The sequence below is a fragment of the Ostrea edulis genome, chromosome 1 (genome assembly GCF_947568905.1).
Source record: "Ostrea edulis chromosome 1, xbOstEdul1.1, whole genome shotgun sequence".
Classification (NCBI taxonomy): domain Eukaryota; kingdom Metazoa; phylum Mollusca; class Bivalvia; order Ostreida; family Ostreidae; genus Ostrea; species Ostrea edulis.
Window position 1 is genome coordinate 26671061 of NC_079164.1, and position 20456 is coordinate 26691516.

The window sequence follows — 20456 nt, forward strand, 5'->3', positions numbered from 1 at the left end:
TTTATCTAGAGTTATCTTTTCCTGATAAGCTCCTAGCCTGGTTCCCGAGGCCTTCCGATGTGCAAGCACGAAGGCCAGGCACTCACTGTCGAATGGATTCTTCCACTGATCAAAATCCAATATGGCGGATTCAATGGTAAGTAATAGGAATGTACGTAAATGAGCGTATCATGGCTTAATTAGCTGTGTCACTTTCGATTTTATGTCATTAATTGCCAGAGACAGACCATAGGAAATATATAATACTTGGTTTTCCATGTGACACGCTTGTTTGATATAGTCTTATCCCTTTGTTTTCAAGCAAGTAGGTGATTCGTCAACTCGCATATTTTTCACGTGTGTTAAATTAAATCTAACCGTGTCACTTCGTTTTTTCTACTATTGTTGGGTTGCATAGGGTTGCTGGTGAAGATATAGACTGAGTTTTATAGATGACACGCACCAGTTTTCCTATTTCGAACCGGCAATTTCAGATCGAATTTCCTCCACTCATTTTTGGACAATTTTTGATTACATATAGATCTCATGATGTGCTTTACGTTGATAAGACTATATAGGCTATAGCTGAAGTTTAAACGATTACTTTTGTGTGTGATGATGGAGGTGTTTTAAGCTTTTATTGGACTTAAAGTGTACAATTTTACAGATTCTCGAAATTATATACATGTGTATCACTATGTATATTAATTGTTTTAATTTCAGATAATTTTCCATACATATGGAAAGAAGAAACATATGATAGTGGGTGAAAAAACACCCTCATATATAATGCTTCATGAATATGCAAAACCATGCCAACAGGTATAATAAGATGTATATATTGCTTGTGTAGGAGATAAGGCTATTTATGCATTTTATAATTCAGTATCATGGTCTCTGACAGTGTCAATTATTTAATTCTTATGTTGACCTGCCAACTTTATGCTTGATCCAATAGGCATGATTTAAAGTTTCTGTTGTTACTTTGGTTTACTGTGAATATTCTGCAGATTTCAGAGGGGATCACGAACAATTTCATTGTCAACAGTTACTATTCCTCTCTGACTCACAGTCCCGCTTGTCCAAAATTATATTTGTAGGTCGGCCCACAGTTTTTATATATTGCCAAATGTTATACATTGAGGTATTCTATATTTGTGTTAGCATTATATTTTGCATTTGTTTGTAACTCAAATTCTTTGTCTTCTTTATGAGAGAACTGAGTTCATACACTTCAATTTAAAAATATTATGTAGTAGCCAGGAATTCTGTATCTAACAACAAAAACAAATTTTACATAATTTGAAGTACATGATATGGCGCTATAGTAACATTCATTGTTATGCTTTTGCACAAACTCGTTGGTACTGCTTGGATTTGATACTAAATTCACACCTGCTAAATCTTCAAAGAAAAAAAATGTAGAAGATCACCATCTGGAGAAACCCTCATTCATTCCCCAAAACAAAGTTTTGCATTTATGTTCCTCTCACTGTATTGAAAATTTTGTCTAGTGGTACTTGTGTACCAAATTAATGATTCTTAATATAGTTTTGTGGAAAAAAGAAAAGAAAGATAACCAGATTGATCTCTTTATTTTACCATGTAGTTAGTCTACAGACTCCAGATGGAAAGAGATGGAGAAAGAATTTCTAAAGGGGTATTCAAGGACCCATCCTCCTCCACACTAATTCATATTGGAAGGAATTGACATCCAACTTGAATAAAGAATTACAGACTTCCAGAACAGGTTAACAACTAAATCAATTTGTTACAGTCTGTTATTTCAAGTTTCCCACCTCTTATAGCAATAATAAAAACAATTATTTCTGGCATCTAAAGGTGAGTTAAGAAGTTTATCATATTCTAAAATATGTTCCCTTTGTTAGTGGAAGAAATTCAATCCCAAATTGATTAAATTCAATACTGACATTTTCTGGTTTGATAAAACACAATAGTGACAAATGCATGATTTTTTTGTATATAATGAACTGACCTACCTTGTTTTATTTCGGGTGCATCATGCAGATCCTTTTAAAAAGGAGAGGCCAGATCTTCAGATGACTTTATTGAAAATGAGAAATTTCTGAGTGGAAGTGACGAATGTGGCATGCATACAAGCAGACATCAGCATTCCCTCCCTCTTGTTTGTGTAAGTAAAACCTGCATGAATATAAAACTTTAGAAGAAAAGGGAAATATATTGACATTCAAAATTCACAGTTGGTTGTTCATCTTCTACAAAAATTACAGACTTGTTTCATTATTTATCTATGATAAAATTATGACATAATTAATATTTATGATGTATGTGCATTGTGTATTTACTACTATTCCTGATACAAATCTTTACTGATTATACTGATGTTTGTGACATTGTTTATAATTTTTAGATCAGAGGTGAGCTTTTTGAGAAAGACTCATGGAGGAAGTTTGAGAGTGTCAGTTCTCATATCAAAAAGTTAGCTAGCAGTAGGAGGAGTAACAATTCATTCCACATTATGACATGAGAAATACGTGACTAGAAAGACCTTAAAAAGGAGATTTGGCATTGTTTCATGTGGAGATTAAAGAACCTTCAAAATATATAACACAGACATGTTTCAGTTACTTGGGGATAACACTTATGAGGAATTTTGCTAACTTTCAGATTGGAATGTGTTGCACAAGAAATGCTTGATCACAACCCTCTTCTGTTAAAAACCTTTTCTATGCAAATAATTAGTGTAAATGAAATTTAGCTATTTCATTAGTAAACATGTTTTCTGCGCAAGTGTGTGTCTTTGACATTAAATGCTATGATATTGTCGTATTCTTAAACAATGGAAGATCTCTACTAGTTCTTTCAAAGGAAAGCCAACAACAGGAATCGAACCTGTTCCTCCATCGTACAGATACGAAAGTGTGCACCATTACACCATGTTGGCATACATTAAGAACTGGTAGCCTTGGAGAGTAAATATTGCATTATTCTGTACAGTTGATACTGGTTTGTGTGATATATGTATATATATATATATATATATATATACAAGTATATATAATGTATGCCTCATGTTTGGTAGTCATCAATAAAGCATTTGAATTGAATATATTCCTTGTTCAAGAAGAAAGTCTAATATTCTGAAATTTAAATAAATCTAGCATTTCTGTATGTGAAATACCTTTAAAACTAGTTCAAAGAAATGTCTTTGTAACCCAGTGATTATCTGGGTCAGAATAGGTCCTCTGTACCTGATTGCATATTGTGAGAAAAGAGTGATCATTGAATAAGATTATAAACTGAAATCTTGTTTCACAAGTGTGACACAATTAATTAAGAACGATCTGACCCTTACTGCTGAAAAGACCAAAGTATCAAGTATAGGTCTAAATACAAGCAATTGATGGTGACCCTTGAATATGAATGAATTTTAAGAAATAGAGAAACAAATAATGACTAACTTACATATTAAAAACTGAACTAGCATAAGATTGCAACATAATAGGTCCTGAAAATCATTGGATGGAAGTTCTTGGGTCCATATGAGTGAAATATTCTCGAGAGGGACGTTAAACAATATACAGTCAATCAATCATAAGGCCAAATTAAAACTTTATTGTCCATTTTCACATTGTATGTGTTTACACAATTAGTGCATGTAGGTGTAACTTCTATCTTTCTAGGATAAAATGTTATGCCTTGCTTAATATCAATTATTTACAACATGTAAGGGAGACTCATAAACAGCTAGCAGTTGCAATAATATTTATACTGCTTTACAAGGATAACCAGTCAAAATGAGTGGAGGAAATTCGATCTGAAATTGCCGGTTCGAAATAGGAAAACTGGTGCGTGTCATCTATAAAACTCAGTCTATATCTTCACCAGCAACTCTATGCAACCCAACAATAGTAGAAAAAACGAAGTGACACGGTTAGATTTAATTTAACACACGTGAAAAATATGCGAGTTGACGAATCACCTACTTACTTGAAAACAAAGGGATAAGACTATATCAAACAAGCGTGTCACATGGAAAACCAAGTATTATATATTTCCTAAGGTCTGTCTCTGGCAATTAATGACATAAAATCGAAAGTGACACAGCTAATTAAGCCATGATACGCTCATTTACGTACATTCCCATTACTTACCAGTGAGTCCGCCATATTGGATTTTGATCAGTGGAAGAATCCATTCGACAGTGAGTGCCTGGCCTTCGTGCTTGCACATCGGAAGGCCTCGGGAACCAGGCTAGATAAGCTCCCTGCAGGTGCGCGCTTAGCAACCAATCACGGAAAAGGTTAGAAAACTGGGGAAGTGGCAGTGGACGTAAATATGTCGCAAAGAATGATGCTTGGACCTATTCACACGTAGCAAGGTACAGTTTTCATTTGTTGATGAACATTGCATTTTCCCTGTTTATTTGTTTTATGCCAGTGACTGGCAATGACCCGAACCTGATCAGTCTCTTAAATGTGTTGCGTATGTGTATGTTTACTAGCAATGCTAACATGTGCACTGAATTTGCACGGTCATTTTGGTACTGCAATATAATGTTTTATTTTTTAATTGAAATCTTTTGAAGAAAATTAAAAGATCAATGTCGAGAACATTTTAAGATTCAGTTAAAGGCCTAGATAGTTAATTGGATTGTATTCCAATAAGGTAACAATATTTTAATTATGAAACCAGCATATGGTACTTAATTAGGATTGGCAAGCAGTCATTTTCTATATTAGCTCTTTCTCAAACTCTATATTGTGTGAGAGATTCCCATTGTTGGTCATCACCTGACACATCATCATTAATGTTGTTACAATATATGTAATATGTGATACACTTTCAGAGTAACACGTTCTGATTGAGATGGGGAGTCGATCAGGATTCAAGTAAACGTTGCTTTATGAACATTTACCATGTGTATTTGAGCAAATATTATATTATTTTCGTGGATGGAATCATAAATGTGACTGTATGTGTACCTATCTTAGCGTATTTAAAATTTAGCGCTGTCGATCGAGCTGATATTGCGCTATTTAGCGTAATAATGAATTAGGCCTTCTTCTGTATATATGTTAATGGACTAATAAAGAATTCAAATTTTAATGCAACCATGAAATAGGGCTCTTGTTTCCCTGCCAAAAGCTGCTAATATTGGAATAACACTAAAATATGTACACGTGCAGTATACATCGTAACACTGCACAGATTTGAGCATTTTGATATTTGAATTTCAGAAAATTACATCACAAAAATGTTAATATCCATGATTGATAAATTGATTTTATGTATAAAAGATTATAATATTTAGGTATAAGATGTGAAGTCATTGTGCAGTGTTCAATGTGATATTGGTATATTATATCAAGTGTTCTGAGTAAAGTTCTATTTCTATTTTAAATTACACGTAGTAATGCAAAAGTTATTTAGGAGTAGAAAGAAAAATGCTGTGTGACTGCAGCAGAGTGTCAAACAATCTTGAACCATTAAAAAAATGTATAAAAGCAAAAATCATCAGTAATGTTTTATTTTCTTAAATAATGTAAATTGTTTTTTGAATTGCCCTTACCAAAATGAAATGTGTGCCACAAGTTTGCGGCAAACTGTGTGCCAGAAACTAATTTACATACGAAAAATGCACTTGCGGCAACTTTTCCTCCAATAGTTGCAGCAAACTTGTGGCTTTTATGTGCCCGAGGGCTTATATTTTGGTAAGGGTGTGAGTTTAAAAACTGGTAAATTTTTGGAACCAAATTATCTATTATATAATCTGATCTCTCTCTCTTTCTCCACTAGAAAGGTTTTGTTTTTGTTTGACAAATATTTGTTAGAAAATATTTGTTGAATGATGGAAGCTGAGCTATAATCTGCAAAGAATAGATATCTATATGCAATTTTGATTAACAAATGATTTAGTTTGATAATAATTCATGCCTATATCACTATACAATCTATCAAGAGCTTTGGTATGCACTGGTATTTAAATGATGCCTTGCCATTGACAGTAATTAAAGACTAGCAGTTTAAACATTCATGTGTGTGATAGTGTCAGAGCTTTGGTTTGTGATTCAGAAGGGATACATATTGCCTTACACTGTACCTTTAATTATTATCTTATCTCTACATCAGTGTTCAATAGCTGAGATATATTCATTAATTTAAGGTGCATGACTCAAGGATATGGAGGTCTAATTGTCTGCATGTGTATCATGCACACTTCTATTCGAAATATTATTTCTGAAAACACTGGTCAAACTGTTTAGAAAATATCTTTCCTCTTATTGTTAGACATGATAATCTGTCAATATTGACTTTTGATGCACATCCCCAATACTGAATAGAAATTGATTTTTTGTATGTTCATCATGAATTCTTAACAGTATGCTGTAATAAAAGGGACATATGTTTCTAAACTGATTTAATACACTACACATCCCTTATGAGTTAGACTATTTACTATTGATATTTTCAGCATTCTTTGAATCTAATTAATTGGGGCACAATCTATTTCCAAGCATGCCAATTAAACACATATCAATTTTTGATATGTATGACAAAAGATAAATCCTTCTCCTACAGAACTGTTATTGAGTAGTCTTGGCTGCAGGAATCAATCATAATAGATTGTAGATGTAAATGATTGAAATACAGGTGTAAATGTTTGGTTCCTTTACCAGATGAACTTTGATTTTACAGACAATCAATAAATTTGCATTTCCATCTACATTTTATCTAGAAAAGTGGAAGTTTTTGATCTGTACTACATGTATTATCATTTTCATATTCTGACTGAATATAGAATAAGACTACATAAAATCCAATAATTTTTATTTGGCAAGTCATTCTTTGAGAGAATTTGTCTTACAATGGACTAAAATAAAATTATAACTGCTAATTGCTTTACTGTAGGTCCAGTGGAATCAGCATGGCTGATGAATTTGATGCCTCTGGGTGGGCCCAGATCCACCAAGCTGCCAACAGGGGCTACCTAAAGTCCATCCAGTTTTTTGTCAAAGATGACCCCACCCTGTTGGAGCTGGAGACCACAGATGGCAAAAATCTCACACCATTTTTGTGTGCAGTGGACGGGGGGAAAATCGATGCTGTTCATCAGATGATAGAGCTGGGCTCCAAGATTGATACCATCAATTCTGAGAATCATGGGGCAGTGGAAATGTGTGCTATGAAGGGCTTCATTGATCTGCTAAATTATTTTATTGAGAAAGAATTTGAGAAAATTCCAGTATGGAAGAATTTGTTGAGATTTGTTACATCTGAGAGTGATGAGGAAGCAGAGGCTGCTGGGAGATCTCTGCGAACTTTGACCCAAGGTAGTCAAGCAGATGGTATCAATCCAAACTGGAAGCCTTTCTACGATCATGGTGGAATTCCTGTTATCATTAAGGTTGCCAAGTCTACCATTGGAGAGGAAGCTAAAATCCCATCATTCCAGACTCTATTGAACATCATAGAGAAGGATGAAATAAAAGAGCAAGTTTTAAGTTCTGGGGGAATTCCCACCTTCATCAGACTTCTGAAGTCCACCAACCATCATCTAATTCAGCTCTCAGCAGAAATCCTCAAGGAAATGGCAACAGTAAAAGACTATGCTGAGGCTGAGTCCCAGAATAATGGAATACCAAGCTTGATCAAGGTGATGCAGACAATTCATAATCCGGAGGTGCTGGTCCAAGTGATAGACTGCCTGGGAAACATTGCAGAGCATGAGAAGAGATATCAAGACTTGGTGGGGCAACAACAGGGATGTGTGCAGATCCTAGTCCAGCTGCTGGAGGACCAGAAAGACAAGGACTTCCTAAACTCAGCCTGTCGAACTGTTGGTAAGATCTGCTACAATCACGAGGTCAACCAGAATAGCTTTGTGGACTCAGGCGTGATCCCTCATGTTCTAGCAGTGACACGGCTTCGAAACAAGGACATTCAAGTGACGGCTGTCGAGTGTATTCGTAAAATGGCAGCAAGCAATCCATACTCACAAAAACAAATGTTATCTGACCAAGTGCAAGAACTTCTTTTGAAGCTGCTTGGCACCACTCGAGCAGAAGTTGTGAAGGAAAAGACAGCATTAGCCTTGTGGGCCATTGCAGGGAGAGAGTTTGATGTGAAAAGGTTCATATCAGAACGCATGGGTGTAGGAACTCTAGTAGAATTTATTAACAGTTTGTCGGAGGACTTGAATTTTATTGGCTCAGAAGGACTTGGGGTTCTAGCTCAGGGCCCATTGAGCTACCAGTCTGATATTGCCAATGCTAATGGTATAGCACCGTTGGGTAGGCTGATACGGTCAGAGAAAGAGTACATTGTGTTAAGTGTGATACGTGCCATCAGATTCTTGTGTCTTGGAGTGGGGTATGTGCCACATAAGAAGAATCAAAATACCATCATGACCATTCGAGGAATTAAGCTGATTGTGGCCCTGATGGTGCATTCTAGAAACCAGATGATCCAAGTGGAGTCGGCCCTGACATTAGCATGCGTTTCACTTGGTGAGATATTTATTTTTAGGTGTAAAATAGAGATAAACAGTAAAACACACTTATAACAAACGCACTTATAACAAACGCATGCTCATCCCCAATAAGAGAAAAAGTAATGGACATTTTAATTGGATGTAACAAAGTTTGGTTATAACGAAATATAGTTTGTTATTATGACTGTCATGCATTATATATATATATAATGTACCGGTATGTCTGATATTCTGGTAATTATAGTTGATGACAAGGAAATCCTTTCTTAGTGGGTCATTGTCTTATTTCTATGCCTACATGCAATGCTTTACTGACCTAAGGCATTTTAAGCACCACATGGGCTGACAGACCTACATGTAGTATATAGATACTGACAATTTTCAAAGAAAAAATGTCAAAAAGCTATCAATTTATATAGCTGTTGTACCTGGTGAAAAGTAAAGTCTTTATAGGGAATGGGTCACCATCTTGAGCTTGTAATTAATGTATACAGTGATCCCCCGTTGTACCTCGGCAACTTTGGCATTATAAGGGGGGGGGGGGGGTAACGATGTGTACAGCTGTCATAAGAAATCAAACAAATTTTATTTACTACATTTGTGCTTTGAATGCCTGGATAATCCCGGGGTCCAGTGGTCGTAAATGACTCGTAATGGTAGGGGTATTTAATGATTTCCAGTTTTTGTTTTATATCCAACACGCTTAGACTTCGGTGTGTCCCTCACAATCAGATTTCAAAAACAATTCTGCATATTTGAACTCAGTTGATTATAATTTACGTAACTTATTATATGCTCCAAACTTTGATAACTTGAGGACTAACGGCGGATAATTGCAAGAACACATCTTTTTGGATGTAATTTTTCTAACTGAAAATTTATGTACAATGCAGTCCAGCATTTTTGGCCCATCTGAGCTTATAAATTTCTGATAAGTAATAGTCTTAATTGTATGAGAAATTTTTCTACATTTAAAACTTTTGACCCTGTGGATCTTCAGAAGAACACTACTATGGCTCCTGGGTTGCAGATGCTCTGCAAAAGGTACACTATATCAAATTGACATGTTAGATTGATTTAAATTTATTCACTCTAAGACCCCATCAGGTCAATAGGGATTTAATGTTTTAAATGGTAAACTGCATTCCTCATGTGAGTGATATGGCCTTTGAACCTCTTTTAAAAGAACCAATTTTTGTTGAAAGTTACAGTGGGTATGAAATAAGGTTTCCAGAACAAGTGCATGTTTTGTTACTTTTAAATATTGATTTGAAAAACACATTATGAAAAATTAATTTACTGTGTTACATGAAATATGTCTTAATTTATTACCCTATGAATTTTATTTATTTGCTCACACTTAAAGGGTGCAATTGAATTTTTCATTTAGCATAATATATCATTCCGTTTTCCAAAGAGTACATTAAAGATTGAGAGCTAGTCCATATTTTTTGTGATAAACATGTACTTGAACCATACAGAAAATAGAAAACCATAAAGAGTTCCCTTTTAGAACCTCTAACTGGATATAATTATGTTGATTGATGAATGTCAATTTAAAGTTTGAATTTGACATTTATAATTGCCAAAGTTTAAGGTAATGATGTAGATCAGAGTGCACCTTGTTCATTTCACTAAATTGAGTCGAACATTTATATGTGTCTATTTTATTGGGAAATTATAGGCCAGGGTACTTATAGGATATGCATACATACATGTGTATCCCCACACATTAAATCACAGTGATATATCAATGTACCGTTCTTTGAAGACAAAATGACAAAGAGCTTTAATGTCCAATAAAAACATTAGAAGTATAAAGGTTTCATCGTTTGTACAACCTCCTAGCAATCTGAATTAAATCCTAGCTGTCAGAATTGTTCCATGGTGTGAATTTCAAATATCAGTTACAGTTAAAAGACTTTAAAAGACTTGGGGTTCATGATAACATTATTTTCACGAGGAATTGGGTTTTGAATGTTTAGACAGAAAATGAACAAGAAATGTAAATTATTGACAGTGTTCAATACTGTGATACTTTTAAATTGAGTCTTATCTTTCAGATCTGACTTTGAATTCTTTTCACAAATGTATGACACACAAGGATGAATTGAAACACTGTCAAGTGCAGATCCCTGCAATTGACATAAACTTTTTATGAGAATGACAAGGGAACTTTCCAATAAAGGATTAAGAATTCAGTGTTGATTGATATGTTTACTGGCCCTGGGAGGTTTCTTTTATAGACTGAACAATAGAGGTGATCTTTAACATTAGTGTTACATCATACTATACATGATAAACCATGGTAGATGTTAAACCTCTGCCCATGTGGTAGAAGGGTGATTATTATAAAATTGAAACTTTAATCCTAAATACACTTATGTGATTGTTGCATATCTTAAGCAGAATTGGGTCACCTGTCAAGGTTCCAAATATTTGATACTTTTCGCAGTTTAAACTCAAACTATTAGAAAGCTGGGCTGTTCTTATAAGGACATCAACAATTCTCTCACCAGAGGGCGCGCTACCAAGCTTCACTTTCACCTCTGTTATCGTCTGATAAATAGTTCGGCTAACCATATGATCTCGCACGGACAAAATGACGTCCTTGACTCCAACAGAAAGGCACGTTTCTGTTCTTTGTGCAATGTCAGATTTTCATCATTATAATCTCGCTAGTTTTTTTTAATGTAGAGTCCATAGTTACTAAGTGAAAGTGAAATAATACATTTGACAAGACAAAATAGTTCCATAAATATGGAGGTTGCACTATCGTAATACAGCGTTCGATACCTACCAATGTGTTTTTAACTCATAAATGTATGTTTTATTTATGAAAATAATGCAGATTTATTTTATTTTCAAAGACGCTCTGTTTTACAAAATTCTTGTAAATTAGACGATAACAGAGGTGTTGTGGAGCGTAGCATAACGCCCTCTGGTGAGAGATTGGGACATCAAATGTCATAAACAAAAAATGGAAGAATGGGTTGATATATGTATATTTGATTGTTATAATTTTTATGAAATTCCTTAGGGACTTATAGATTTTCAATAATCTTCAAAAGATATTTTCCCTCCCTATATAACTCTACATGCAACCCCCCTCCCCCCTCCCCCACCCCCCCCCACACACTGTTTTTGGACTAAAATGAAAAATCGTGGGAATAAATATTTAAATTTCATGTGATAAATTGTTTTAATTTCACTTATAAAAACATAAATTTAGTTTTCTTTTTCATAATTTTGAAAAATGTTGTAGCAAATGTCATTAAAGGAGATACTTTAACAATTGAGTTTACTAATGTGTGAAAACTATGTAAACAAATTAAGCTTATAATTTCATTCAAATTAAATTTATAGTCTAAGATGAATTGCTTACCATATTCTTATTGTTTAAAGTGAGAATTGAACACATTTTTAACAAACAACATTGCAAATGCTGTCAGACTGAGGGTGTAATGGATAATAAATCGTTGGAGTTTGTCTCCCCCCTCCCGGTATCAAAGATTCAGTGTATGGTATATTGTTTGCCCTTCTTTTGTCCTGTCTATGTACGTGAAAGGTTACCCTTCTTTCCAATGATGTCATGTTGACAATATTACTTTTGAGCAATTTTAGAAGTTGTGTAATTCGTTTGGATGTATATATTAATTTGTGAAAAGACTTTTTTAATATGGTACTTTTACATTATACTAGGTCTAAATATAGATTTCAATTTGCCACCAATACATTGTATTGACAATTAGGCTGTCTATCATATTGGGGGCCAAGGTCATTCATATATGTCATTTAATTTTCTTTTATTCATTAAACCCGTAATTAGCAAAGGTCTATGAGGTACATGTTGAGTCATGCATCGTTTGTTATTGTACAGGTTACAGGTTCTGTATTATTATGAGAGAGAAAATGATGTAGAGTATAGGTAAACATAAAAAACACTGTTATTTATAGAAAAATCAATCAATCCCAGTAAATAGATTGATATTTGAATCTAACTGATCAATTTAAGACTGTAGAAGCCCACTACATGTGTCTCTGTTAGATTGTAGTATCATTAACCAACTCTTTCTGTACCATTAAGGGACATTCTGAGTAAGAGAACTCTGATACAGTGGCAGTCAGGCATGTTTAATTGCTGGTGTGCATAGAGCTCAGTTGGTAGAGTACCTGACTAGAGATTCAGGGGGCCCGGGTTCCAATCCCGGTCTGGTCCGTCGCATTTTTCTCCCTCTCCTGTTACAATTTGGTGCCGTGATCATGCCCAGGAAGTGACAGGTGACAGACCAGCCAGGGAAGAGCCAGTGTTGGTGTTTTTTGAGGGTGAAGACCTCTAAGGAGGGAGGAGTGTGGTGGTCAGGCAGGTGTCCAGATAGTTCAGTTGGTAGCTTCTGCACTTCTAGCACCTGACTAGTAATTCCGAAGGCCTGGGCTTGAATCCTGGTCTGGTCCATTTCATTTTATTCCTTTTCCTATTACGAACAAAAAAACAACAACCCCAAAACAAACAGTGACTACTTGTATATTGGAATGGAGGATGTGATAAACAATAATTTGTTTCAGTTGAACATCACAACATTTTTCAGAAATCAGCACTTTGCACATGACTGTGGCAGTCAAATGGGTGCAATCGCTGATGGCCAGATAGCTCAGAAATGGTAGAGCACCTGACTAGAGATTCAGGGGGTCCACGGTTTGAATCCTGATCTGTTCCAGTGCATTTTCTCCCTTCCTATTACACACATAACAAGAGAGGGGTTTAAAAGTCTCTGACAGATATTTTTGTGCAATGACATGTTCAAAATAATCGACCAATGTTAATAATGTAACCTTCAAAAGCTTTCATTCTTAACAAATTTATAACCGTTCATAGAAATTCACCTAATTCTGAAGTGGTCTGAGAACCCACCTTTTCATACAAAAAAGTGTGTAATGACTATTGTAACAGAAAGTTCATATACTGTACATGTATTTAAAGATTTTCAAACAGTACACAGACAGAATGTTTGGTGTTTAGACAGTAGAATGTGTGTACCTTAACATGATTAATCTCAGTCAACAACCAGCTTTTGAAATTAAATGTGTTAAGTAGTTTCCAGAAGGATTATAAATTTTTTCATACAGAAACGTGCTGTAATGCCAAGTTGGCCCTTGGTGATATGAATTGTAAAGAGAACTTTACCGAAAAGTTTAATTTACTAATAAGTACCTAATTTGACTTTCTTTATGATACATGTATCTACGTTAAGACATTATTCGAGCAGAAGAAAAATTTGTCTTTGTTTATTGTGGTGTATTATTGTTAAGTGGGCTTTGATTTGTCAGGTCCGTCTATGATCTATTACAGAGTCAGTGGCACTCGTGGTTTTAGTGTTGTATTGAGCTTACAGCATACTATAACAGAATGATAAATAAAGGTTGCAGGACAGTCAAAAGAACAAGTTATTATATATAAATGATCAAGAAGAATACATGTATATAAAAGACTATAATGATAGTGAAATGCTGGGGGCAAAACATTTATTAACATAATTTGTCGTATCCAATAAATTCATATTATGCTTCAAAATTACTGGGAATCAATATCGCTTTGCTGTAAACATGTTTTACTGTATATGCTGAAACTGCAAATTAAAGCTTATTACTAAAAAAGATTGGAGAATGTAGAAATTTGTAGATCGATCACCACCCATGGCCAGCAGCAGCATGCAGGACCCCCCCCCCCACCCCCCCACCACCACCACCCCCCCACCACCACCACCACCACCATGCCCATGAACATAAAACAATGAAATAACATACTATGACCTAGTGAGGAACTGTGAAAAGCTTGGTTAATTAGAATTGCTACATCCATCTGCATCAAACACAACATGTAATTATACTAAAGTGCAACTTGATTTCCATTATTTCAGGTAACCAGTCTATATTAGATGACATACACTCCAACATTGACTTTAGCTATGTCAGAATTCTGAAGATGATGTACTCCATGGACCCGGATGTTCGTCTCCTCGCCGGGCTGGCGCTGGCCACATTTGCCTACAATAATGTGAACCAGCAGAAGGAGATTGCGGATCAGGGTGGTGTCCGATTTAACTGCTTCTGTCCATTCCTACAGTCTCCGGATGAATATTACAGGTGCTTGGCAGCTTTCCAGGTAAGTTTGGGAAGACTGAAAATAAAGGGGAAAATTTACTCAGAAATTCAAATTTCATACATGTACCTCAAAATATTTTATTTTAATTTATGACTGGATCGATTTAAATGTGTACATATGTAAAACTGAAACCATGAAAGAGGCTTTAGCTGCCAAAGCCATGTTTGCAGATTATCACCAAAATGACTCAAACAGCTTATGAATACATTAAATCACCTCTGATATATTAAAATCTATACATTCTGCAAGCTTTCATTGCAGTCTTTTTTTTATATGGAAATAATGGCTGAAACATTATTGTATCAAAGTAAATGATTGAAATTTGCACTTTTTTTTTACTCTGACGTTTATTTTTCTTAAGCTTATTGCAGCATTTTGACTGTTCAGAATTAAAAACCCTTTACTTATCCTAGTTGACAACTAATGTCCGGTGACTTTTAACAGGTGGTGGTCTTGGCCAGAATTATACCTGATGAGGAGCAGGCTTTATCGTCTGCGGCAGGAATCAAGCTCCTGGTGGACCTTCTCCAGGATTCCTCTTCCAGTGAAACCCTCTCTCTGGCTGCTGACTGCATTGCTAGACTCGCTCACACCAGGGCAGGTGAGTAAGAATTTACAACTGCTTGTAACAACTACACTTAGATATGTTTTCCAGTGTTTGTAATTTAGTTGGTTGGTTGCATATTGTTTAACGTCCCACTTGAGAATCTTTCACTCATATGGAGACGTCACCATGGTCGATGAAGGGCTTCAAAATCTAGGTATATATATGCTCGGCGCTTACGGCCTTTGAGTAGGGAGAAATCTTTATTGTGCCATACATACTGTGACATGGGGCCTCGGTTTTTGTGGTCTCATCCGAAGGATTGCCCCATTTAGCTGCCTTTTATAGCAAGCAAGTTTTACTGAGGACCTATTCTAACCCGGATCCCCACTGGACTGTAATTTGGGAAATAAATTATATAGTATGTGTACTGTATATGTGTCCTGTGTACATTTTATATTTAGAGAATACATATGGCGTGTATATTTATGATTTTATAATCTTTTCTGCTCAATAGGAGTGCCAGCTGCCATGATATCCATTCATGCGATAGAGCATCTGTGTAAACTGCTAGTATCTTCCGCGGAACAAGTCCGAGGGTCAGCTGCTATTGCCCTTGGGTACCTCTCCTACAATCATACTGGTGAAAGACAGCTGCTCAACAAGTAAGTCATTCCAAACAAACAACCAATCACATTCACTGAAATCACTCCAAACAACCAATCGCATTCACTGAAGTCACTCCAAACAACCAATCGCATTCACTGAAATCACTCCAAGCAACCAATCACATTCACTGAAATCATTCCAAACAATCAATCGCATTCACTGAAATCACTCCAAACAACCAATCGCATTCATTGAAGTAACTCCAAACAAACAATCTCATTCACTGAAATCACTCCAAGCAACCAATCACATTCACTGAAGACACTCCAAACAGAAAATGTCACAAGAAATGCACATGTGAAATATGAAAGCCAAGTATCACCATCCATTCAAAATTTATGGCTAAGGTTAAAGCTTCTTCAGACATATGCATATAGACGGAATCTTGGATTACAGGGAACTAAACATGTAGAAATCAGAAATTATCTAGAAAAGATAAATTTACAAACAGATATCTGAAGTTACTCTCCACCTAACCTGTGTGTTTGTCTGTAGATGCCGTACTGATCCATACCTGATGAGGATACTGCTGCATTATACCAAGAAGAGCAAGATGAGTCCTGCCTTTCTAGAGGCGTGGCAACACTACAAGAAAGTGGGACTACCTCCAATACCGTGAGTATACCCAACAGATATAGGGAGCAGTGAAAATATCAATACATGCACAACGTGTATATTAATGTACATATCGTTGATAACATGTAATTGCTCCCCCCCCCCCCTTCACAACAGGGTTGTGGATGGGTTTTAACAGTACAGTGACTCAGTATGAAAGGGTTGCATGCTCACACATTACTGTCCTGTTTTATGGTACATGTACTTGTTAAATAAGTTTGAGAAACTGAAATCTATAAACTTATTTTTGAATATTTATTTAAATATTCATACTATATCTTTGAAATATGAGAAATTGAACTTGCATTTTTAATTTTGTTTCAGTGAGGGAAGAACAAACTTAATAGGAAATCGTCCAATGGGGATTGATGATAATCGCCCCGTTACATTTATCAGTATCGAGGGAGAGAGTAATACAAGAAGTTCCACATCAAACATTGGGGGTGAGGATGGCCGAATCACGGGGAGGTCCTCCCGAGCCTCAGGTTCACGACAGGCAACCACGCCCAGACAGTCGGGGACACCACTAAATTCTGGGACACCTCTCAATGCCAGTCAGATTTCTTTGGATTCCCAGCATTCCTCACGTTCTCTACTTCCTGTAGCAGCAGAAGCAGAAAGTTAATACTGTGTGTCTGATGTAGGGCACTCTTAATTGTTGTCAGTATAACGTTACCTCGGGAGGCAACAAGTCTTTCACTAGTCATTGTGTTTAATCATTTGATAATAGAACAATTGTACATATTCTTTTTTAAATCTCAATTCATCTTCATTAACTTTTGTGTTTATATGTGTTTTGGACGTACTAGCTGTGTGCACATGACATGTAACATATTACTTATGTTCGTCTTTTTTCACAATCTCTGATGCTATTCCCTGTGTTTATAATCTCTAAGCAATATTTAGTTATTTACCTGTGTGATTTTTTTTTAACTTCCTGGTGGATCTTCTCACTGAAGTAGTGCCTCGATATTTCTCGTCTATGACCGAATTTTAAATGAGTGCAATGTAAAGCAGCGTATTATCTTTTTATCATATTTAATAGCATTTAATAATGATATTATCTATAGGAACTATATTGCCAGTAAATAATTCTTGAGTTATTAGCAAGGGCAGATCCAGGAATTTTTGAAAGGGGGTTAATTTTGGTTTTCAAAAGGGGAGTTCCACCCTCAAACTGTGTTATTTTTTACTGTTTTTAACAAAATTTTCTGACGAAAGGAGGGTTCAAACCCCTGGAACCCCCCCCCCCCCCCCCCCCCCTCTGAGCCGCCACTGACTAGTATTTGATATTTGATTTTCCCCTATAACTATTAGAATTTTCTACAGTCTTACTCTGTACTCATGGTTGTGGTGATTTGTTATGGTTGAGTGAATGTAGTGCTGGTGGCTGCAGTAGTACTAGTAGTGTTTGTTAGTTTTACATGTATATTTATTGTCATACATGGTATGACATCTACAAGCAGATCTGTGATAAATTCCTATAACTATGTTTGGTTTGAGGTTGGTATTAAGATTAATACTTGTTTGTTTGATTTGAGAATGCAATATTTAATGCATTATGTTTATTTCATCTAATACATGCTATCAATACACCTTATCTAACATACAAACTTGACAAAGTTTATTTCTATAAATCCAATATTAAATCATGATATTTTTGTCACCAATTTTTTTCACCTCCAGATTCATTTGACATTTTTTAAATGTGATTACATTGAAAAACATTTTTTTAAGATAAAATTTAATAGATAGATGCTAATTTGCTCTGTCCTGTGCATTTCATAGTGTGCCAAATGACGACAGCTAAATGTGCAAACGCTGTTCTATTTCGGAAATGAGTCTTTGCATTAGAAATAGTGTCACGCATGACTGAATCATTTCAGATTATTTTTGTACACGTTTTCAAATCTGTTTTATTGTGTGATGGGTATCTGTGTTGATCGTATATGTCGTGAACATTTTGTGTCCAAATTACGTCCACAGTTCAAAGCTGCACCACACAATTTTTATTTTTTGTACAACTTGCTCAGGATTTGCCATTATGTGATTTTGAATATAAATCTTGGATCTACTGACATGAATAATACTTAGTTAAAAACACTATCAAAAACAAACATTTAACATTTCGAAACAACAGGTACATGTACTTTAAATGTCATACATTTGGACTGTACTGTCACTTGTGAATGCTTTACATGTTTACCATAATAAAAATCTTAATATTCTGGAAATGGCTTAGATTTGGTTTTTTTATTTCATGAGTCTTCAGCAAGCAGACAATTATCTAAGACATAAGAACAACTAGCTGTTTCCAGTGCCATAGGAAAAATAACCTGTTTCTCTACCTACACAATACAGTAAAACATGGTTACAGTGAACACACTTATAATGAATCCATGCTTACAGTAAAACATGGTTATAGCGAACACACTTATAATGAATTCATGCTTACAGTAAAACACGGGTTACAGCGAACACACTTATAATGAATACAAGCTTACTGTAAAACATGGTTACAGTGAACACACTTGTACTGAATATATGCTTACTGTAAAACATGGTTACAGCGAACACACTTGTACTGAATTTATGCTTACTGTAAAACATGGTTACAGCGAACACACTTGTACTGAATTTATGCTTACTGTAAAACATGGTTACAGTGAACACACTTATAATGAATCCATGCTTACAGTAAAACATGGTTACAGCGAACACACTTATGAAAGATGAAGACAATAAACAGTGATCAATCCCACAACTCCTATAAGCAATACAAAATAGATAGTTGGGCAAACACGGACCCCTGGACACACCAGAGGTGGTACATGTACCAGGTGCCCAGGAGGAGCAAGCACCCCCTGTCGACTGGTCATACCCGCCATATGAACCCTATATCCTGATCAGGTAAACGGAGTTATCCGTAGTCAAAATCAGTGTGCCAAGAAAGGTATAATAATCGGTATGAAACACGTCAGACAGCACTTGACCCAATGATAGATTGTTTTGGCAAACTAGATCGTTATAATGACCATAGAATTTGCGAAATGCTGACTTTAAACGAGGCTGTTGAAACCCCTGTACCATTAACTTATTTGTCAGTAGCTTGCCTCAATTTAAAAACTGACCATACTCAAAACAAGCTCTTGTCTATCGAATCAGTCGAGAGATATCAACACCATATGCAGGTGATAATGGAATATTGCTACATAAATATGGGAAGTTGATGATCGAGAAGTTGAAATCATCCCGTTTGTCATAAAGTTGAGTTGTTAATTTGCCGTTAATATCTACTTTCAATAGAATATCGCAAGTATGAAGCAGAAGTGGACGACTGTGGTGTATTTTATTTCGAACTCACAGGGATATATCAAATCGACATATGAATGAAAGTTATTATTGTTTACTTAATAGATAAAATGTCGTCGATATATCCAATTGTCGAATTGAAGGCCACAGCAAGAGATTTTTTTCTCGCGTAGAGGTTTTTGAATAAATTTTGCTTCATATGAATATAATAACAAGCCAACTAACAAAGGAGCACAATTCATGCCCAAGAGAATTCCAACACTGTTGGAATACCTGATTACCATAGACCACGAAGATACTGTCAATGAGGAACTCTAGCATATTTTTAACTTCAGCTTCAGAGTACTTGTGCGTAGAATCAGAGTGGTGTTTAACAAAGTAATTTTTTGGATGACTGATCACTGGATATGAATATTTGCATTTTCTATTTTCAAATAGTCTAGTCTTTAATTTATCATGAGGAATGGTTGTGTAAAGTGTTGAAAAGTCATAAGTTTTGATGTTGTTAATTTGAGAAAAGTTTTGCGATTTCAAGTTTATTAAAAGTTCTTTGGAATTTTTTAAAATCCACATTTGATTTACACCACTTCTGGCATATGTAGTCACACAGCAAGTTTGAAGTTTCTCCTTCACAGCTGTTGATATTTTCGTGAGGAGCAAAGATAGGGGCTTGGTAGAGTACTTACTGGATCCAGCAA

General features: G+C 35.5%; 1 protein-coding gene across 6 annotated transcripts; it reads left to right on the forward strand.

Moving 5' to 3' along the window:
- The first annotated feature begins 33 nt into the window (after nt 1–33).
- On the forward strand, nt 34–18680 carry LOC125663839 (ankyrin and armadillo repeat-containing protein-like). Of its 6 annotated transcripts, none has more exons than XM_056153670.1 (12): nt 34–136; nt 703–801; nt 1589–1729; nt 2008–2131; nt 2372–4342; nt 4811–4853; nt 6874–8471; nt 14374–14618; nt 15063–15219; nt 15680–15827; nt 16327–16446; nt 16771–18680. In XM_056153670.1, exons 6-12 carry the CDS (start codon nt 4831–4833, stop codon nt 17069–17071), a joined length of 2592 nt encoding a protein of 863 aa, XP_056009645.1. In that variant the 5' UTR covers nt 34–136; nt 703–801; nt 1589–1729; nt 2008–2131; nt 2372–4342; nt 4811–4830; the 3' UTR covers nt 17072–18680. The 6 variants fall into 6 exon arrangements, with proteins under 6 accessions (XP_056009645.1, XP_056009595.1, XP_056009692.1 ...); XM_056153620.1 differs by having other exon boundaries at nt 1593–1729; XM_056153717.1 differs by lacking the exon at nt 34–136 and having other exon boundaries at nt 245–801.
- The last annotated feature ends 1776 nt before the right edge of the window (nt 18681–20456 follow it).

Coding starts and splice junctions, on each gene's coding strand:
- LOC125663839 (XM_056153670.1), top strand. CDS start 4,831: ATGGGGAGTCGATCAGGATTCAA. Junction 4,854..6,873: donor GGGAGTCGATCAGGATTCAA/GTAAACGTTGCT, acceptor GCTTTACTGTAG/GTCCAGTGGAATCAGCATGG. Junction 14,619..15,062: donor GGTGCTTGGCAGCTTTCCAG/GTAAGTTTGGGA, acceptor GACTTTTAACAG/GTGGTGGTCTTGGCCAGAAT.